We start from the raw sequence: 18,311 nt of genomic DNA, 5'->3' as shown, positions 1-18,311 counted from the left end.
GAATTACAATTATTTGTACTTTGAGACATTTAAATTGAGATAAATAAAAACAAAAAGTCAGGACTAGAGAGATGACTCAGAGATTAAGAGCACTTGCTCATTCAGAGGACTCAGGTTCAGTTCCCAGTACCACATGGCATCTCACAGTGATCGATAACTTCAGTTTCAGAGAAAATCTGATACTACCTTCTGGTCTCCACAAACACTATGCCCATACATGTTGGCAAAAATACATATACAAATAAATTAAAATAAAAATAAATAAATCTTTTTAAAAATTAGAACAAAACTAATATCCACAATGCTCTGTAGTAGTAGTTGTCATATTTATTACTTGTCTTCTTAATGCACCCATGCTTTTATGCAATTATTCAATGATGTGACTGCACAGACCAGAAAACAAGTAGAACTTAACTTCTCATTTAGGATCAGTCAATAAAACTTCACTACTTCAAAACTCCCATATGTAGGTGAATAAAATTTGACAGGCTTTGTTGAATTTTATCTGGCAATATTAATCTGATATTGAATAATGTATAGGTTTAATAAGCAAATTAATAAGGTCAGAAAACAGGAGAATAGTTGTTTTCTAATAATTTTTTACTATTATTTGTATAAAAGGAATTATTATATGATGATTAAACAGTTAACCACATCCACTTAAATAATAACTCATGTAGTGATTACAAATGAATCTTGCCTGAGTATCTAGATAAGTAATTATTTAGGTGTGTGCACATTAAATCAATTAAACAATTGATAATTCCCTGGCACATTTACATGAGACAAGATTTTAAAAACCAGAAAAAGAATGACTCAAAAGGAGAAATGGATGCATCACTTCCAGAATATAAAGAGATAGAAATCATATGCAGACGAGGAGTCATGAGTCTGAAATGGTAGTATGTAGCATGAATTAAGGCATCTAACAGCTAATGACTGTTCTCAATGAGCTCTCTTAACCAATTAGAGCTAATGGGATTTTCATCAGTGAACAAGACTTGTATTTATCCTGGAAATATGCTTAATATTAGCAGAAGAGATCTTAGGTACTGTCATTGTTTTGGATATATATATTGTGTGTATGTATGTATGTATGTATGTATGAGAAGCTATTTCAAAATGTAAATAAGTCAGTGAACAATTGTTATCATCCTGAGCCTGGATTCTTACATAGGCATTCATATCTTTATATGTATTATTAAAAATAACTTAAAAGAAATAAAATTCTTCATACTAAAGATATAGTTCTTTTGAAATACATGAATATGAAATATATGAAATTTAATTAGAATTTGGAGACATGTCTGAGTGCTTTGCCATACTAGTAAGGAAAAATGAATACATTTTTTCTTATAATTGGACTAGATAATGGTGGTTGATTCATTTGATTGAACAATTTCTTAACTCTGAGAGCTTAATTTAAGGAGGACTATTTGCACCTCTGGATCACAGATCTTCCTCTACTCAGGACCAAATGTTAGAGTTATAACAACTCCCCAAATGTGAAAGTCAGGTTGTGATTATGTGCTAATCAAGTGGTAAATCGGATTCCTAATTGAGAACCTGTAGATAAGCTTCAGGAACCCAACAGCTGGCCTGCAAATCTATGCAAATGTGTGTGACTATATGCAGTTTTTCGTGAGCATTCGGTACCCTTCCTCAGCTTGAAAGGGGATCCTTAACCAAAAACTGTTAGAAACTACGTGTTTAAATAATTTTATTTGGAAATTATTCATCACGAATTAAGATGATGATTCTGTTATTCCTATCACTTGCACTCTCACAGACATTTAAATATTTATATGATTTTTGTTTCAAAGGATAAAGAAGATGACTCATCAGACAATGATGAAGTGTTTCATTCAATTCAGGCTGAAGTCCAAATAGAACCATACGTTCCAAATCCTACAGGAAATGAGGTAAATTTCTCAATATGAGATGTTATGACATTAATAAGTACCTAGAAAAGTGCCTCTTAAACTTAATGCTCTTAGGATCACTTTATAATCTTAAATATTGAGAATTCTATAAAGCTTTTTCATTATGTCATTAACTACCTAACTTACTGAAAATTAAAATAAAAATAAAAAGGTACAAATACATTTAACATGGTAAATAAATATAAATGAAAAATATTTATCTTGCCCAAAATATTATTATAGGGGTGTCATTGTCTCATATTTTCAGATCCTTTTAATCTGCCTTGCTTAATAGAAAACAGCTGGATATTCATATCTACTTCATAATTCAATCTGTGGCCATATGGTGTTTTGCTTGAAATATATGTGTAAGAGCTGGCTTGTTACTTATAGATTGCTAGAAAGGGGAATTTTGTATAAAATTGTCAAATTATTGTGACTGTTGTAGATTTTCCTTCAGATACTTGTGCATATTCTTTGGTAACATGCCCAAACTAGACAAATGGAATCTAAAATCATATTCATAAAATTTTGTATAACTAATTAATTTGTATTAATGTAATTAATTTGTATATTAAAATCCATTGCAATATCTTGTACTATGAATAGATATTTCACTTATACACGATTTCTAAATTCATGTATTCATCAAGTGGAAAATATTAGTTCACAGATTCTCCCAAATGTTTACATTCCATTTCACAATATCAAAACAGCACTACCAATTTTACCCGAAATGTAATTGAGTATTCATAAGCTGTCAAGTACTCAGTAACAGATACTAATTTACAATTTTACCTTAAAAGCTCATGTTTTTATCATTGCTGGCAAATGGCATCACTTTGATTTTTCTTAAGTTTGCAAACTTATTTCATTTAAAATATCTAGCATATGCACATAGTTCAAGTAAGAATTCTTTTCAGCGTTTTTTAAAAATACAATTATTTCATATCAAAATGTGAGTAGTTCAAAGTGTAAGATAACCACATGTCATCCTTTATCTTGATAGTGTCTGTTCTTGGTGCATTATTAGCTACAAATCTGGGTCAGCTAATCTATGATTCATTTTCTCACACACGAAAAATTAAATGATTACATGTCAGGGTGACTTCTGTTTTGATGACCACATCAAATAATACAGTATTCATAACACATATTTGTGAGACTGAGGATGTGAGTTTACTTATTATTTAGATCAGATAGCATTATCATGACTTGCATTCCTAACAGCCAACATCCCAAATTATTTTTGGTCACTGAGATTATTTAGTATATGAATAAATAAATAAATAATACTTACATTCCTCTGGTGACAGTAGTTTAGGAGTCACATTGTTAATGATCAGCACAGATCTTTCATAGGAGTCCACTATGAAATTTGTCAAGACTTTTGAAGTATAGTTTCTTAATTACTAAGTCTTGATTGACTTGTTAAGATTATTGGGGGAGGTTTTTTTTGTTTGTTTGTTTGGTTGCTTGGTTGATTGGTTGGTTTTTCGAGACAGGGTTTCTCTGCATAGCTTTGGTGCCTTTCCTGGGACTCGCTTTATAGACCAGGCCGGCCTCGAACTCACAGAGATCTGCCTGCCTCTGCCTCCCAAGTGCTGGGATTAAAGGCGTGCAACACCACCGCCTGGCAAGATTTATTGTTTTATAAATACTAAATATTTACAGAAGGAAGATAAGCGGGATTGTGTCAGTTTGTGCTGCCTTAACACATGGCTTTGCTTGTATTCCCAGATGGTAGTTATTGACACAGAGCAAGACATTGACACAGAGCATTGTTTGGTTTGGAACATGTTTTGTCTTAATATATGCAATTCACACTAGTTATTTTCTGTCTCCCATTTTTAATAACAAAGAACGTCAGTCAAGTCATATTAAGCCTTGTCTTTTCATTTTTTACTATTACACACATTTAGTGATTTTTGACATTCATTTAATAAGTGTCACTTAGTTTCTTGACACTGCTGTGGTGACATTACGTATCTGTAGTCTCAGCTATGAGAGAGGCAGAGTCAGGAGGATCATTTGAGCTTGAAATTTTAGGACAGCTTAGAAAACATAGGGAGATCCAGTATAGAATAAAAATAAAAATATTTGAATAAAAATAGAAAGTTCCTGAGATCAACTTCATGAAAGACATAGAGTTGATCAGGATAATACCAATTGTCTAAACTGAAATAAGAAAAAGTTATTAAGCAAGATGTTAATCATGCATGCTGCAAAACATCTGGTTACATTTGGAATTGCTTGTTAACCAAACATTAAATACTGACAGTGTTTTTGATTTCTCACCAATCTATCGGTTGAAGTACAAGGACAACTTTGATAAATCACTTCATAGGGCACACTAATGTATGAAGGCTAAGTACAGTTCTAAAAATTAAAGGAATTTTTTTAACAATATGCTAGTTTTTGTTAAGTGAAACATGATGCAATTTCCTCTCTAAAGAGTCCAGTAACTTTTTTATTGCATGATAGAATGGCCTATTGGGGGGCATAGCAGAAAATTACTGGGAGTAAAAACTTAGTGATTTAAACCTAAATGAGACAAGGCAACAGACTATGGATCTGCCTACTATTGTTCACAGAAAGTAAATCTACTCCATTGATGTAAGCCAACATTGTATGCGCTCTTTCTTGAGTATTTTATTATAGTAAATAAGTGTATGGTTATAAAAAAAAAACAAAATAATTTACTTAGAGGCAAAAGGTATTTGGAACACTTATTATGACATACTTTCTCAAAGAAACTATAATGAATTTTATGTGTGAAAATTTAGAGTTAATTTAGTCAGGCATGAGTTTGAACTTAAATTCTTAATTTTTGGTTGAAAAGTAAACTGGTTTTAGATTTTTATTTTGACTTGTAAATTTTTAGAAACGTCATTATCTTTTTCTAGGCTAATGATGACTCAACAATAAAATGAAAAGGTTTTTTTGTTTTGTTTTGTTTTGTATTGTTTTGAGACAGGGTTTCTCTGTGTAGCTTTGGAGCCTGTCTTGGAACTCACTCTGTAGCCCAGGTTGGCCTCAGACTCACAGAGATCTGCCTGCCTCTGCCTCCCGAGTGCTGGCATTAAAGGTGTATACCACCACCGCCCAGCTAAAATGAAAAGTTTTGATTACATTATTTCCAGAGTCTGCACCTATGCTAATGTTCAAAGAAAACAGAAATTTTGGTCAATAAATTCTAAGGTTATAGTTATAAAAAAAATTCTGTTTAAAAAATTGTGTTTTTAAGTTAGAATTTGGGGAAATATATGTGAAGAAATTAATTTCCTAATAAATTAATAACACAAAAGAATTTATGGTCAAGAACTTCATTAAACTATTGATTGTGTTGCATCTCTAAGGTCCAAGAGAGATCTGCTTCTATTCCTTGCAACCGGAATCGTACACACCGTGTGAAATTTTCTTCAAGGTATGTGTTTCTGTTTTTAAATTACTTGTGGTAACTGTGAGGTAACAAACCAAACTTGGTTTCTTTGAAATTAATTTCCATGTGAAGTCAAAACTAAATTGTCACTCACATCATGACAATTTGCTAAAATTGGCTTACATTTAAAAACCTAACTGCAGTGATCCAATAAGAATATCTTCCAGTAACAGCTTCCATAGTCTAGTCCATGTGACTCAATTCAATAATTACCTAACAATTTTGAAAATATAGTAAGAGAAGTAATCACAACAATGTATTTGATACTATTCATTTAGCAGTAGGATTTAATAAATGCCAGGTAAGTTTTCTTATGTGTACAACATATTGAAACAAATTATCCATATATTCAGAAGCTAATGACACAGAACCAGAAAGCCTGAAAATGTTCTGAGGTCAAAATCAAATATGTGAATCATTGTCCCATAAATAAGATGAAATGTGCAACATAGAAACTGTTCATTGTGGTTTTAATCTTTGTAGTATTGTTGAATTCAGTAATTTTCAAAGATTAGGGTCCATAAGTCAGGTGTTCTGTGCAACGCATTATGTGTGAAAGACAATTTTTAAAATGAACCAAACTCACATGAAGAGACCTTAGCCTAGGTTCATTCAGTCAGTCATTCAGTAAATATTTATTGAACATTCCTTATATTAAAGATTTTAGACAGGGCCAGTGAGGTGGCTTGGTGAGTAAAGGCGCATTGTATCAAGCTTAATGGCCTGAGTTCAGTTCCCACAACCCACACAGTCAAAGGAGAGAACCAGCTTCCACAAGTTGTCCTTAGGATTTCCACATATGTAACATGACACGTTTGTACTTCTAGGTGTGTGTGTGTGCACACACAACACTGAAAAAAGTATGACATAATCAGTGTTCCAAACAATTTTGCCCCTAAGTAAATTAATTTGGATTTTATTAATTATATACTCACCATATAATACAGTAAAATATTCAAGAAAAAATACAAATGAAATGAAATTAAAATTAAAGATACTGCACAGTATGGACAGATAACAGAGAATTTGTATATAATAAGCACAGCCATACAACATTATTTTTTAAAGCTTTTGACTTTATATCTTCACATGAAACCTGAAGGAGAAACTTTTAAAAATTAGAATGTAAGATTGGGAACTCTTTTTCTCTATACTCAAAACCTGAGTTACCATGATACTTCTGACCTCAAAGAGAAAAAAATGAGGTTATTTTTAATAGATTGTTAGTGCCATCAATCATAATTTTAATACAGTTCCATATATACAACTTAAATTTAATGTTAATTTGAGAGTGATTGGTAAGTCTACAAATGGATTAATTTATATTAACAAATGTGTTTCCTTTAAGTATGTTTAAATTTATAAAAAGCATAAAACTATAATGAACTCACAAACAAAAATAAGTTTATAAAATTACTGTAAATGAGTCTTGAATTTTTTCTGAAGTGATGGGCCATACTAATATCTTTTGTCTGTTATACAATTAATTAACAAAGGAAATTCTTACTAGATAGAAAACTGAAAGCAAATAAAATAAAAATAAAATAAAATATCTACACTGGCACTTGAATTTAATAGTAAAAATGGATGTGTTTATGTATCCAAACTTAAACCTATTCAACCAGGAGTAATGTATTTAAAACATGAATTATGGGAAAATAAAAACAGGCTAACAGTGGAATATATGTTATTAAAAAACTGTTTGTATTTGCCATATTAAAACTGTTATGCAGACTGGAGAGATGGCTCAGAGGTTAAGAGCACTGGCTGCTCTTCCAGAGGTGCTGAGTTCAATTCCCAGTACCCACATGGCAGCTCACAACCATTTGTAATGAGATTTGGTGCCCTCTTCTGGCCTGCAGGGACACATACAGGCAGAACACTGTAATAAATAAATAAATAAATCTTAAAAATAAACTCTATTATGCACTAGAAGATTTTGTTTTACTGATGTTATCTGGTATTTTTATCTGAATATTGCTATGAACACTTACAAAAAGTATATTCTATGTGAAAAAATGTATACTATATTGAAATGTGCTTTCTTTTATTTGTTTCCACACATGGAAACTGTTTCTCTATCATAGATAAACAAGGTTTCAGAAATTACAATTTGAATATAATATCCGAGCTCCACCTTTTTTCAGTGTGATATATAATTTTAAGAAAATCCTTCTGTGTTGAGTTGAATGTACTCTTGAGCATTTTAGAATGTGGCACATGCCTTCCTGTCTTTCTTTTGTTTTTAAAAGATGAAGGTAAAACATCATAATATGCTTATCATCATTATAAACACATCTTCATTAAACCTTTTGTCTATTCATCATTTTAGTGTCTCTCAGCATCCTCTTTTCGAAGAAGTTCAGCAGCCCATGGACGTCAGACAGAGGAGTTCCCTATATCCTCAGAATTACCAAGCAGCATCAGGTGATTCAGAACTCAGAGTTAAATACATAGGCCTAATATTTAGCAGCTTATGTTTCAAAAGTAAAGAAGAATTTCCAGAAAGCATGAATGAAAAATATTAAGGAGACCAAGCAGTATTAAGACAAGCAGTTGGTTTGATTCAGTATTTGAGTGGTTAGTGGTGACCTCTGAGAAATGGAAAGTGATCATTTCATTTAGTTCCTATACATGAGATAATATGTTAAAGAACTTGAAAGACTATTCAACTAGCCAAAATTTATTAGGCTACATTTATAATATGATAGAATAATTGTGAGAATAAGCTTTACTTGTCATTTTATTTTACCTCTCCAAAATATGATAGACAATATCACATAAATATTGCTTACATGCTACAAAGTGATGGCTTTATTCAAAATACATGAAAAATTAATTGATCAAGTAATACCAAGAGTGCTTCTCAAATTTTGGTATCAATTTCAATCAAATATTTCATTGATGAAGTGCATTTAATAGACTTGAAATTTAATATACATTTTTAGACATGAGAAATCAAAAATTGTACATTAGGTCATAAAAATCTGACATTTTCCAGTTTTAAGCATGCAAGATTAGTTTAATTACAGGGCATTTTCTGACCAAGCTTTCACATTATTTATAAAAATTGCAGCATACAGATTCAGATTCTTGCTAAATGTTTATATCATAAGGGATATAGAATACCAAATATTCAAATTTCTGAATTTTAAAACCCTATTCCAGCTTACGAGAGTAATATGATTAAAGAGTTCTTTTCATACTGTGTTCTCACATAAAAAGATGTTCTGAAAACATAAGGCAAAATACTAGGAATGTTTTCCTTCTAGTTTGGCCAGGTATAAATTTGCTAATCTATGGCAAACACATCACTTTTAAAGTTCATTCACTTGCCTTTCTGAAATAAAATAATCCATCAACATAGGAGAAAGAAGCAGTACTATGTCTGCAAATAAGAGCTAAACCTTTCAGGGCTGAGACTCTGTTGTGTGCATGACACTGAGCATCTGAGATTCCCAGCAGATTAGGCTTCCTCAGAGATGAAATCACCTCACTGTCAATGTGCCAGAGAAATCATTAGACACTCCACCTTTACAGTCAGTCTCCTTCTGCTCTAAAAGACTTGAAAGAATTACTTCCTGAAAAAATAATAAACAGCAAAACTGCACAATCTAAGATATGGTGTATAACATTCTAAAAAGATAGCAGCATTACAAATGCATGGGTTTTAATTTATAGTGTTTAGACTTTGACTTATATATAGTTAGTTTGCAGATAAAGGAAGGGCAGTAATATTTATAGTTAATATCCCTAGAAATAAGCATGGATCCAGTATTCCTTTGGGAAACCTTTTTATAATAAATATGTTCACCTAGATGCCACTGATTTCTGAGCCTATTAAATATTCTCACTGGATTTTTAATGCAACATATTATTTACCTCATCACATTTTTCAAAACCTATATTGACAAACTGGAAGAACTTGTATTTTAAATAGAAATATTATCATAATGGAATTGTGCTGTCCAATGTGACAGTAAATAGCCACACAACGTGTCATTATAAAAATGAAAACTAAACCAAACTGAAATAAACATTTGAACATCCTATTTTTAGGTGCACTGGCTACGTTTCAGATGCTCAGTATCTCCCCTGGTGATCCAGTGGTTAATATTCAGTACTCTCAAATGTCCATTAGCCAGACAGTCACAGAATGTTTCCAACACCAGAGAAAGTTGTTTCACAAATTATGTGTGGTACATAGTTAAGTTTTATAATTTTCATTATCTCACTCTTCATCTTTATTGAAATATTTGGAGGCCAGGTGGTGGTGGCGCACACCTTTAATCCCAGCACTTAGGAGGCAGAGGCAGGTGGATCTCTGTGAGTTCAAGGCCAGCCTGGGCTACAAAGTGAGTTCCAGGAAAGGCACAAAGCTAAAGAGAAACCCTGTCTCAAAAAAAAAAATATTTGGGAAGTCATAACTTGGTTAAAACTGGGAAGGTTAATAGATTTATCAAATGTACACTAAATATTGAAGACGAAATGCCTTGTAAGTCTATAGCGTGAACAAAACCTGAGCCTGCTAGTACCCTTGAAAGCAGAAGTCAGAATAACAGCCACAGTAGGTTTTAATATGAGGTGATATTTCCATAACAGAATGACAAAGGCTTAAAGAAAAACAGTGATGTGTTGAATTGATCCACTACACACTGAAGCAGTTGTGAAATCGCTGTTGTTACTAATGTATTTTTTGGCACTCCATAGAGTCATCTTCTGAGGAGGAGAGTCCTGTGACTAGGAGGAAGTCCCAGTCATCGCCGCCTTATTCTACTATTGATCAGAAGTTACTGATTGATATCCATGTAGGTTTATCTCATAATGCATTTATACCTATTTTTAGTATCAGTTTGGTTTGGCCTATTCTTTCTGACCTTAAAACATGGAGGTTAGGCATGGACAAAAGGCTCAACTCAGCACTTTTTTTCAGAAGATTAGGGTTTGTATTCCAGAATAAATATGGTGACTCAAAGTATCTGCAATTCCAGTTCCAGAAGATTTAACACCCTATTCTGGCCTTTGCATACAGCAGGCACGCACAAGGTGCACATATATGCATACAGACAAACACTTATACACATAAAATATTTTTAAATGGAAAAGTAAAAGAGTTTAAATGTGTCTCATAATCTTTATTTTTAAAGATCACATTGTGGGCAAGTACTCAGAATATAAAATTTTGAATTTAAAATTGAAATGGGAAAAAGCACTTATCTGATTAAACAATATTATATTTTCACATTTTTGTTAGAATGTGTTGATGAGAGGTGCTGAGGATATAGTCTGGTGGTAGAATGCTTGCCTAGCATACTCAAGTCTCTAGGTTCAATCTCAGTACCACACAAAATAGAGATAGAATATATAGGAAAGAAGATTGACAAACATACTTCCAGAAACTAAGCTATGACCAAGAGGTATAAGTTACATTTTTGACTGTTGTTTAATAGTGTTCCTTAGGTAATGAATCAAAATATTAGTGTAAAAATTGTGTCTTCTGATTGTATAAGTAAAAGGCCTCCCTAAACTTTTTCAGTGTGCTTTCAGATCATATTGTTTTATTTTCATAATACTCTATCACATACATGTTTATTCCTAACATAAGAATTACACTTGTATTCATTAGCTTTTTGGAGGCATTAGAAATAATTTAAGATACTATATGGCATATATAGACAAAACTGGGAAAATAACCTATCTATTTCAAGAGTGATACTTTAATCTCAGTGTTAGGATAAACCAAAGGAAAAAAACAGATTTTGTGTAGAGCATACTGTCCAGCATCAAAAGCAAATGTCTACTCCTCAGCAGGCAATGGGGTTAATAAACAGTGAGTAAATTTGCTGTGTGATCTACAAAGTCCACTACTAATTACTAATGTTTGGATTTGCGCAACTCATCTTCACTAAAATATTTGCTCTATGTATTGGGTGGACATCTTTGTTTCAGTAAAGAATATAATTTTAACATGTTTTAAAATGTTGTCATTTTGGAAACTTCCAATATCTAAAGAAAATGAGAAGCTATTAGAGACTACCTTAACCTTTCTTGTGCACACAGGTTCCAGATGGATTTAAAGTGGGGAAAATATCACCCCCTGTATACTTGACAAATGAATGGGTAGGCTGTAATGCACACTCTGAAATCTTCTGGGATGATTGGTTAATTCCTGCACCTGTCGTTCAGCCACCTGAAGAAGATGGTGATTATGTTGAACTCTATGATGCTGGTGCTAATACTGATGGTGATGAGGAAGCTTCTAATGATGCTTATGAAGATACCTATGACCATTTCAATGGCCATGATGACTTGAATAACCAGGTTGATCAGGCAAATGTCTGTAAAGCCCGTGGTGCTGGCTATGATGCTGGGTCTGCTCGTGACATAGATGATAATCTTGATGCTGCTACCAATGGGCCAAGGTTCGTTTGTCTCTGTTATTATACCGTAGATGCAAGTTCAGAAGTATTGGCATATTTGATTTATTTTTAAATGTAACATAACATTAAGATAATTAATTAATTGTACTTACATATTGGTAAGTGTTCGGTATTGTATTTTAAATTTTTCTGGTGTAGAACATGTAACTAGACTATTTATATACAATTTAAATTCAATTATTTATTAGTTTCTTGATAACTGGGATTATCTCAGTGTTTCTCTTTAAATTAATGCCACTAAATCTCCCTCCCCATAAAATCACAATGAGAAATGGGGTAAAAAATGAAGTGTTCTACTACTATTTGAAAGAATTGGTAAACATTTCCCAGAGAGTTGAGATTTTGTCATGTATCTGAACAATTTAGGATGGTCTTTATTCATTTAATTGGTGAAGTTACCAAAAGTCCTTTTGTATATTTTCCCCAGATATAAAATCTAAAAAGAATTCCATTTTCATGCAGATTTTCTTTTTATAATCACCATAGGTAAATATGTTTAATATTGTCTTCCATGCAAAATGAAGTACATTGGGCATTTAAAAGACTTAACATTTATAACCCCTGATTATGTGATTATCTTACTCATCCTCTAACTTGAACTTTCTGGTGAGAGTATTGACCAGGGTCCATAGCAGAGCTCTTGGTATATATGTAAATAAGTGAAAGCATATGTTAAAATTAACATAGTCTAGAATGCAGAAAAATATTCTAATATCACTGTGATCACTAAGAAGATGGTAAGTTATTGATAAACTATTCAATTATTTAAGAAAATGAGTATTACAGTCACGTATACCTAATAACAAAGTGCAGTTCATTTTTCTCTGTCACCACAATGATGACAAAGAATTGACAGTGGCTATCATGTTAATTCAGTATTTAATATTGGCAAGGAATTGAGGAATCTTTCAAGTGTGTGTATATAAGACCAAAGCATTCACATCATATAGCAAAAACATTCCTGAGCATAATGTGAGTGTGTGTGTGTGTGTGTGTGTGTGTGTGTGTGTGTGTGTGTGTGTGTGTAAAATTTGATTTCTCTTTCATTTTCTAGCTTTGATTTGTGTTTTTATTGAATGGCCTTCTTTCATTAATATGTCCTTGTAACAGAGCAAGCTATCGCAGAGGGGGAATATTGAAGAACAGTGGTGGAGGTAATGTACAGCAGGGGGCTTTCAGACCCTATAGAAACAATGGAGCCAAAGGTTACCGTGGCAACTCTGCTGGGGGAGCGAGTGCAGCCTTTAGAAACCAGGATGGACATGGAGCCAATGGAGGGAACAGATACAGAGGAGCCAATGGAAGCAGTGAAGAGCATGGAGCATTTGGATTCGATGAAGAAATTCACTCACAGAATGATGGTGCAGGACTGGATCAACATATATTTCAGGATTTTGAACATGTACGGGAGGTAATGAAGATTTGAAAAAAAAAAGGAGATTTGAAAGCAAGAATGTACTTCTCTTTTAAAAGTATATCAGCACATGTTATGTAACATTGCAGCTCTTCGACATTGGTTATATTCTTGTATCCCAAATCCTGAAATAACTAAAATAATACAATTAAGTTATAAATGCATGGGATCTTCATTACATACAATTTGATGGTTCCTATATACTTTCAAGAACAAAAAACACTTATTTTGTCATTTTAAGTTAGATCATACACTTGGGGAAATATTTCAAGGTACTGGTAATATTATTCATAGCTGTAGAATACACATATTGAAACTTTCCAAGTATTCAAATTGATAACATTTTAGACACATACAATAGTGTGCAGCCATTAGCATTAACTATTTATTAATATTTTGTAGCACATAAAGTGATGGATTTCAATATGGCATTTCCCTAATACTTAGTTTTTGTTGGTCCTTCTCTTCCTTTCATTCCCCCTCAACTATACATTTTCCCTCCATTCAACTCTTAGGTCGCATGTATTCTATTGACCCATTTTCCCCATTACTCTTCCTTAAAATCTCTGTCCCTCTCACCGATGATCTCTTCTGGTTCTATACTACATACACACACATCTATACTACACACACACACACACACACACACACAATACAATCTAGCATCTGTGTGTCTATCATAAAGAACTGGAAGTATGTTTTCCTCTGAGTAGAATTATAACCCTTAATATAATAATTTCCACACCCATCCATTATTTTGAAATTTTCATGACTTCATTTTTTTGTGGCTGAATAAAATCCCATTGTGTATGAGTACATACCACATTTTTGTTTTCCAATTAATCAATTAGACATCTAGGCTGGTAGATTTTAATCTTCACAAATAATTAACTCCTAATTCTTCCCCTGACCTTCAATAACCTCAACAGAGAGTTGCTAATTTTTTCACATATTGAATATAGATTCATAACGCTTGGAGGCTTTTATCCTTGAGTGTCTACTCCATCAATGGAAGCATGAACTATGTTTACTCTAGGATTGTTATAAGTTGGGTTTTTTTAATATCTTTTGTTTGATCATTTGAACCACAATCCTCTCATGGTTCTTCTTACTATCAGTTCTCTTAAGCCATCTTTTTTGTTTTGTTGTGTTGTGTTCTCATTTTTTTGTTTTGTATTGTTTTGTTTTAATTTTTTACAGTTTTAGGACCAGGATCTAGCTCTGTAGGCCCATGTTAGTCTGGAACTTATTAGGTAGCCCAGGCTGGCCTAAGACTCATGACAACAGCCTTGCACATGCCAGGAATATATGCATGTGCCTCCAGACCCAGCTCTGTAGACATCTTAAATTAGTGGATGAGATATCCTCATGGTGTGCTCTTTTTTTCAAAGTGGTTATTTGGCATATACATTTTGGGATTAGATTCCTTTCAAACTTTAGATCCCCTACATACCAGCTCTCTGATCCAGAAAACTTTTAATTTCTCTAAGGTTTTTTTCCTTATAGCAGAATCAGAGACAATGTATTTTTTTTATGTTGTGGTAAATGTTCATGGAGATGGATAAATAGGGGTACTAGCATAGAACCTGGTAGATTTCCACAAATATTAGATCTGAAATTGTACATTTGGCAACTTAATGCTCCTTCTAATTCTCCCTTCACATTATCCCAAAAATAGCTTACTTCTCTGATGACACTGCTGAATATGTTTTAGTAAATATGGAGTTTTAAGGATGAATATATTACAGATTTTGCATTCAAATTTTCAAGTCACCCATAGCATATTTTCCTGATATTAACCAAATAGATTAAAATGGCCTTTGGTCTCCTTACAGGAATCAGATGTTGGAACTGAGACCTCAGACTCAATTGTCTTGGATAACGCATCCCTCGCACTTGATGGTGAAAATCCGAATGATATATCAGAGTCATCAGCAACAGTGGGTTTTCCTATCATCCACTCATCTTCCAGAGGATCTGCTTCTGCTTCTGATACCGACATTGCGAGTGACACCTGTAAGTATTTCTGGTATGATCTTCCCATGGTGAATGCTTATACATGCTCGTACAGTAATTCAGGGTGTGTGGTAAATCAAAGAATTTGAATATTGATTTGCTATAAGACGAGATTGATGAATGCCTTTAAAAAAATTATTCCTCAGGCTGGCAAGATGAGTTGTAAGGTAAAAATATTTGCTATCAAGCCTAACAAGTTTATTCCCCTAGACCCACATGGTAGAAGGAGAAAACCAACCACAACATATGTGCTTAAATAAGCAAATCATACATAAGTTTTTTAAATTACTCCTCAGTGAAATCTTTTCTTTTTCCTTACATTTTCGGGAGTCTCATGTAACCCAGATAGCATTGAGCTCCTTCTGTAACTGTTATTGACACTGACTTCCTCATCTTCCTAGGATCACAGGCCCTTGCTATCACACCCAGCTATCACTGAATCTTTACAATGACTAGATTTGACCCCCAATTAAGAAATGGAATCCTTTATTCAATTATTGGTTTTGCAATATAATCAAAGCCACAAATCACATCCATACTCAGCAATGTATTTTAACCACCACGATTTGCATTTTCTAATGAGTTAAGAATTTACTAAAACTTACATAAAAGATGAAATACAATAAGGAAACCAAACTTTGAGGGCCATCTCCATTATGGAAATACTTGGCACATTTAGTATATAGATCAGTGATTTGTCCTAATGCCTTTCCATTTGTAGTATATGCCGGATTTGTTGAGGTGCCTGAAAAACCCCCTCAGCTAGCATCTGAAGTAAATGTTAACCCACTCTGTGTCTCCCTAGCATATAACAAACCACTAATCCATGTGTATGAAAAGGAGTTTTCATCTGAGATCTGCTGTGGCTCTTTGTGGGGTAAGTTTGAGTTTGGTTTTGTTTTAGATCCATGTTCATGTAGAGAACTCGTGAAGCTTGTAGAAGTAAAATATTTTACCATTACCAGTCGGTTACAAATGAATTGATAGGAATTGCTTCAGGGCTGCTCTGGCTTGTTGAATTAATGTCTTCCACTTTTTGCTTTTTAACTTGAGTTACCTGGAGGAAAATGCAAAATTAGGCTTCATTATGGTCATTTGACAATTTAAGTTTAATGTTTTCTATATTAGTACATACTTATTAAAAGAAAGATTTCTGCAGGATCTTGCAATTTTTAAGTATAGAGGATGCATAAGTTCTCTCTATAAAATCCTAAATTTGACAGACTTTTCAACTCTTTGTTTCTGAAAATTATGACCATAGCAATAGAGCTGAGATTATATATACGTTGTCCCAAACTAGTCTGCATAGTACATTGCTATAAAATAACTTAGTACAACCAAGGTCCAAAGTAAACATCAACTTCTAACTTACGCTTCATAGATTTTTGCCTATGTGTGATTGAACAGAAGATGGATTTTAAAAGAAAAATACAAAGAAATAGGAAATTTAAGTTTAATAGGGACTGAGCCCTTAGAAGAAAATGGTCATCCTCAATGATTTTCTAATTTAATGGCTCAGACAATAAATAATGCATGAGCACTTGAGTCTTCCAAGTACCCAGAAATGTAGTTGATGTCTAGAAAATGAACCAAAATTAAGTATATATAGAGAGACTAAATTTGCTTAGTCTCTTAATCAGAAGGTCTGATTTGTACATGAATTGCTAAACGGTCTTATTAATAAAAACCCGGAGCCAGATGTTGGAGTGAAAAACTGAGAGATCAGAGAGAATAAGACAAGCCACAGACAACCTCACCTCACCAACACCTCAACCTCCAAAGAGACCTACTTCCTGTATATCCACACTATATGCCTTTCTGTTCAGCCATCTCATTTCCTCTCTCTGCCCAGCTACATCACTTCCTGTCCGTCAGTACAGACCTCCAGACCTTTATGGTTAACTAGGGTTGGAATTTAAGGCATGTTCCACCACTCCTGGCTCTGTTCCCAGTGTGGCCTTGAACTCACAGAGATTCAGACAGACTCTGCCTCCTAAATGATAGGATTAAAGGCATGTGCTACCATTGCCTGACCTCTATGTTTACAATCGTAGCTGGTTTTTCCCTCTGATCCTCAGATAAACTTTATTGGGGTATACAAATACAATGTCACCACACTGATTCATTCTGGAAATCTTTGTGACAATTAAAATATAGCACTATGGTATACATAATATTCTGTATGTCAGATAGCACAATAGACAGCAGGCAGTAGAATATTGCTAGTATGTATGGACATCTATTTACACATTTTAATGTAACACACTCTGTTAGGAGTATACATAGTTGAATAGTATGAGATTAAGAAGGCTAATATTGGCCTGAAATTATAAAAGTCATCTTATATAGACTAGCAAACTGGAATAACCAAAGCAGTTATTTATACATATATATTTAGTTAGAAAATCAGTAAGTAAAGAGTAAAGAAACGTGGAATACACGTATATGTAGTACAGTATTATTATTCAACTATGAGAAAGAGTAGAATCATATTTGTAGGAAAATAGGTTATAACTGGATATTGAGATAAGTCAAATGCGTAAAGACAAAAATCACATTTCCCCTCATATGCAAAATCTAGTTTCATTTTTCTTAAGGTCCTAAGCATAGAGTGGAGATTGTTAGGGAAATGGAAGAGGACCCAGAAAGAGTGAGAAGGAAAAATAAGAAAGGGTAATGAGAGTGATTTTGATTAAATTATGTGATAGATAAATATAAAAACATCACAGTGAAAACTCTTTCTATAGAATTAATACACACTAATAGAAATAATCAGCTAATACAGCACTTTCTGTATCTAAACAGGAGTCAATTTGTTGCTGGGCACCCGATCTAATCTGTACCTGATGGACAGAAGTGGAAAGGCAGACATCATTAAACTTATAAAGCGAAGACCATTCCGCCAGATTCAAGTCGTGGAGCCACTCAATTTGCTGATTACCATCTCTGGTTTGTTTAAATTCTAAAATTAACTGAGTAATTATGCAGAGTAATTGAACTGCAAACTAGGTTAAAGGCTTTCTTGGGTGAAGGTGTTCATAGGAAAACACTTCAAATATAACTAATTGGGACAGCAG

The 18,311-nt window shown here is 33.3% G+C and overlaps 1 protein-coding gene across 3 annotated transcripts in view; it reads left to right on the top strand.

Moving 5' to 3' along the window:
* The window catches only part of Nrk (Nik related kinase), a 108,204-nt gene that overhangs the window by 68,364 nt on the left and 21,529 nt on the right, over nt 1–18,311 (top strand). For 2 of the 3 annotated variants that reach the window (XM_076562818.1, XM_015987783.3), the window contains exons 14-22: nt 1,824–1,922; nt 5,282–5,349; nt 7,697–7,791; nt 10,075–10,172; nt 11,425–11,786; nt 12,915–13,215; nt 15,054–15,234; nt 16,040–16,111; nt 18,040–18,183. In XM_076562818.1, the coding sequence (XP_076418933.1) occupies nt 1,824–1,922; nt 5,282–5,349; nt 7,697–7,791; nt 10,075–10,172; nt 11,425–11,786; nt 12,915–13,215; nt 15,054–15,234; nt 16,040–16,111; nt 18,040–18,183 (1,420 nt within the window). The remainder of the gene's footprint in view (nt 1–1,823; nt 1,923–5,281; nt 5,350–7,696; nt 7,792–10,074; nt 10,173–11,424; nt 11,787–12,914; nt 13,216–15,053; nt 15,235–16,039; nt 16,112–18,039; nt 18,184–18,311) is intronic. The other variant, XM_076562817.1, reaches the window with a different exon arrangement.

This window comes from Peromyscus maniculatus, chromosome X (genome assembly GCF_049852395.1).
Source record: "Peromyscus maniculatus bairdii isolate BWxNUB_F1_BW_parent chromosome X, HU_Pman_BW_mat_3.1, whole genome shotgun sequence".
Classification (NCBI taxonomy): domain Eukaryota; kingdom Metazoa; phylum Chordata; class Mammalia; order Rodentia; family Cricetidae; genus Peromyscus; species Peromyscus maniculatus.
This window is presented reverse-complemented; position numbering and strand designations above follow the sequence as displayed.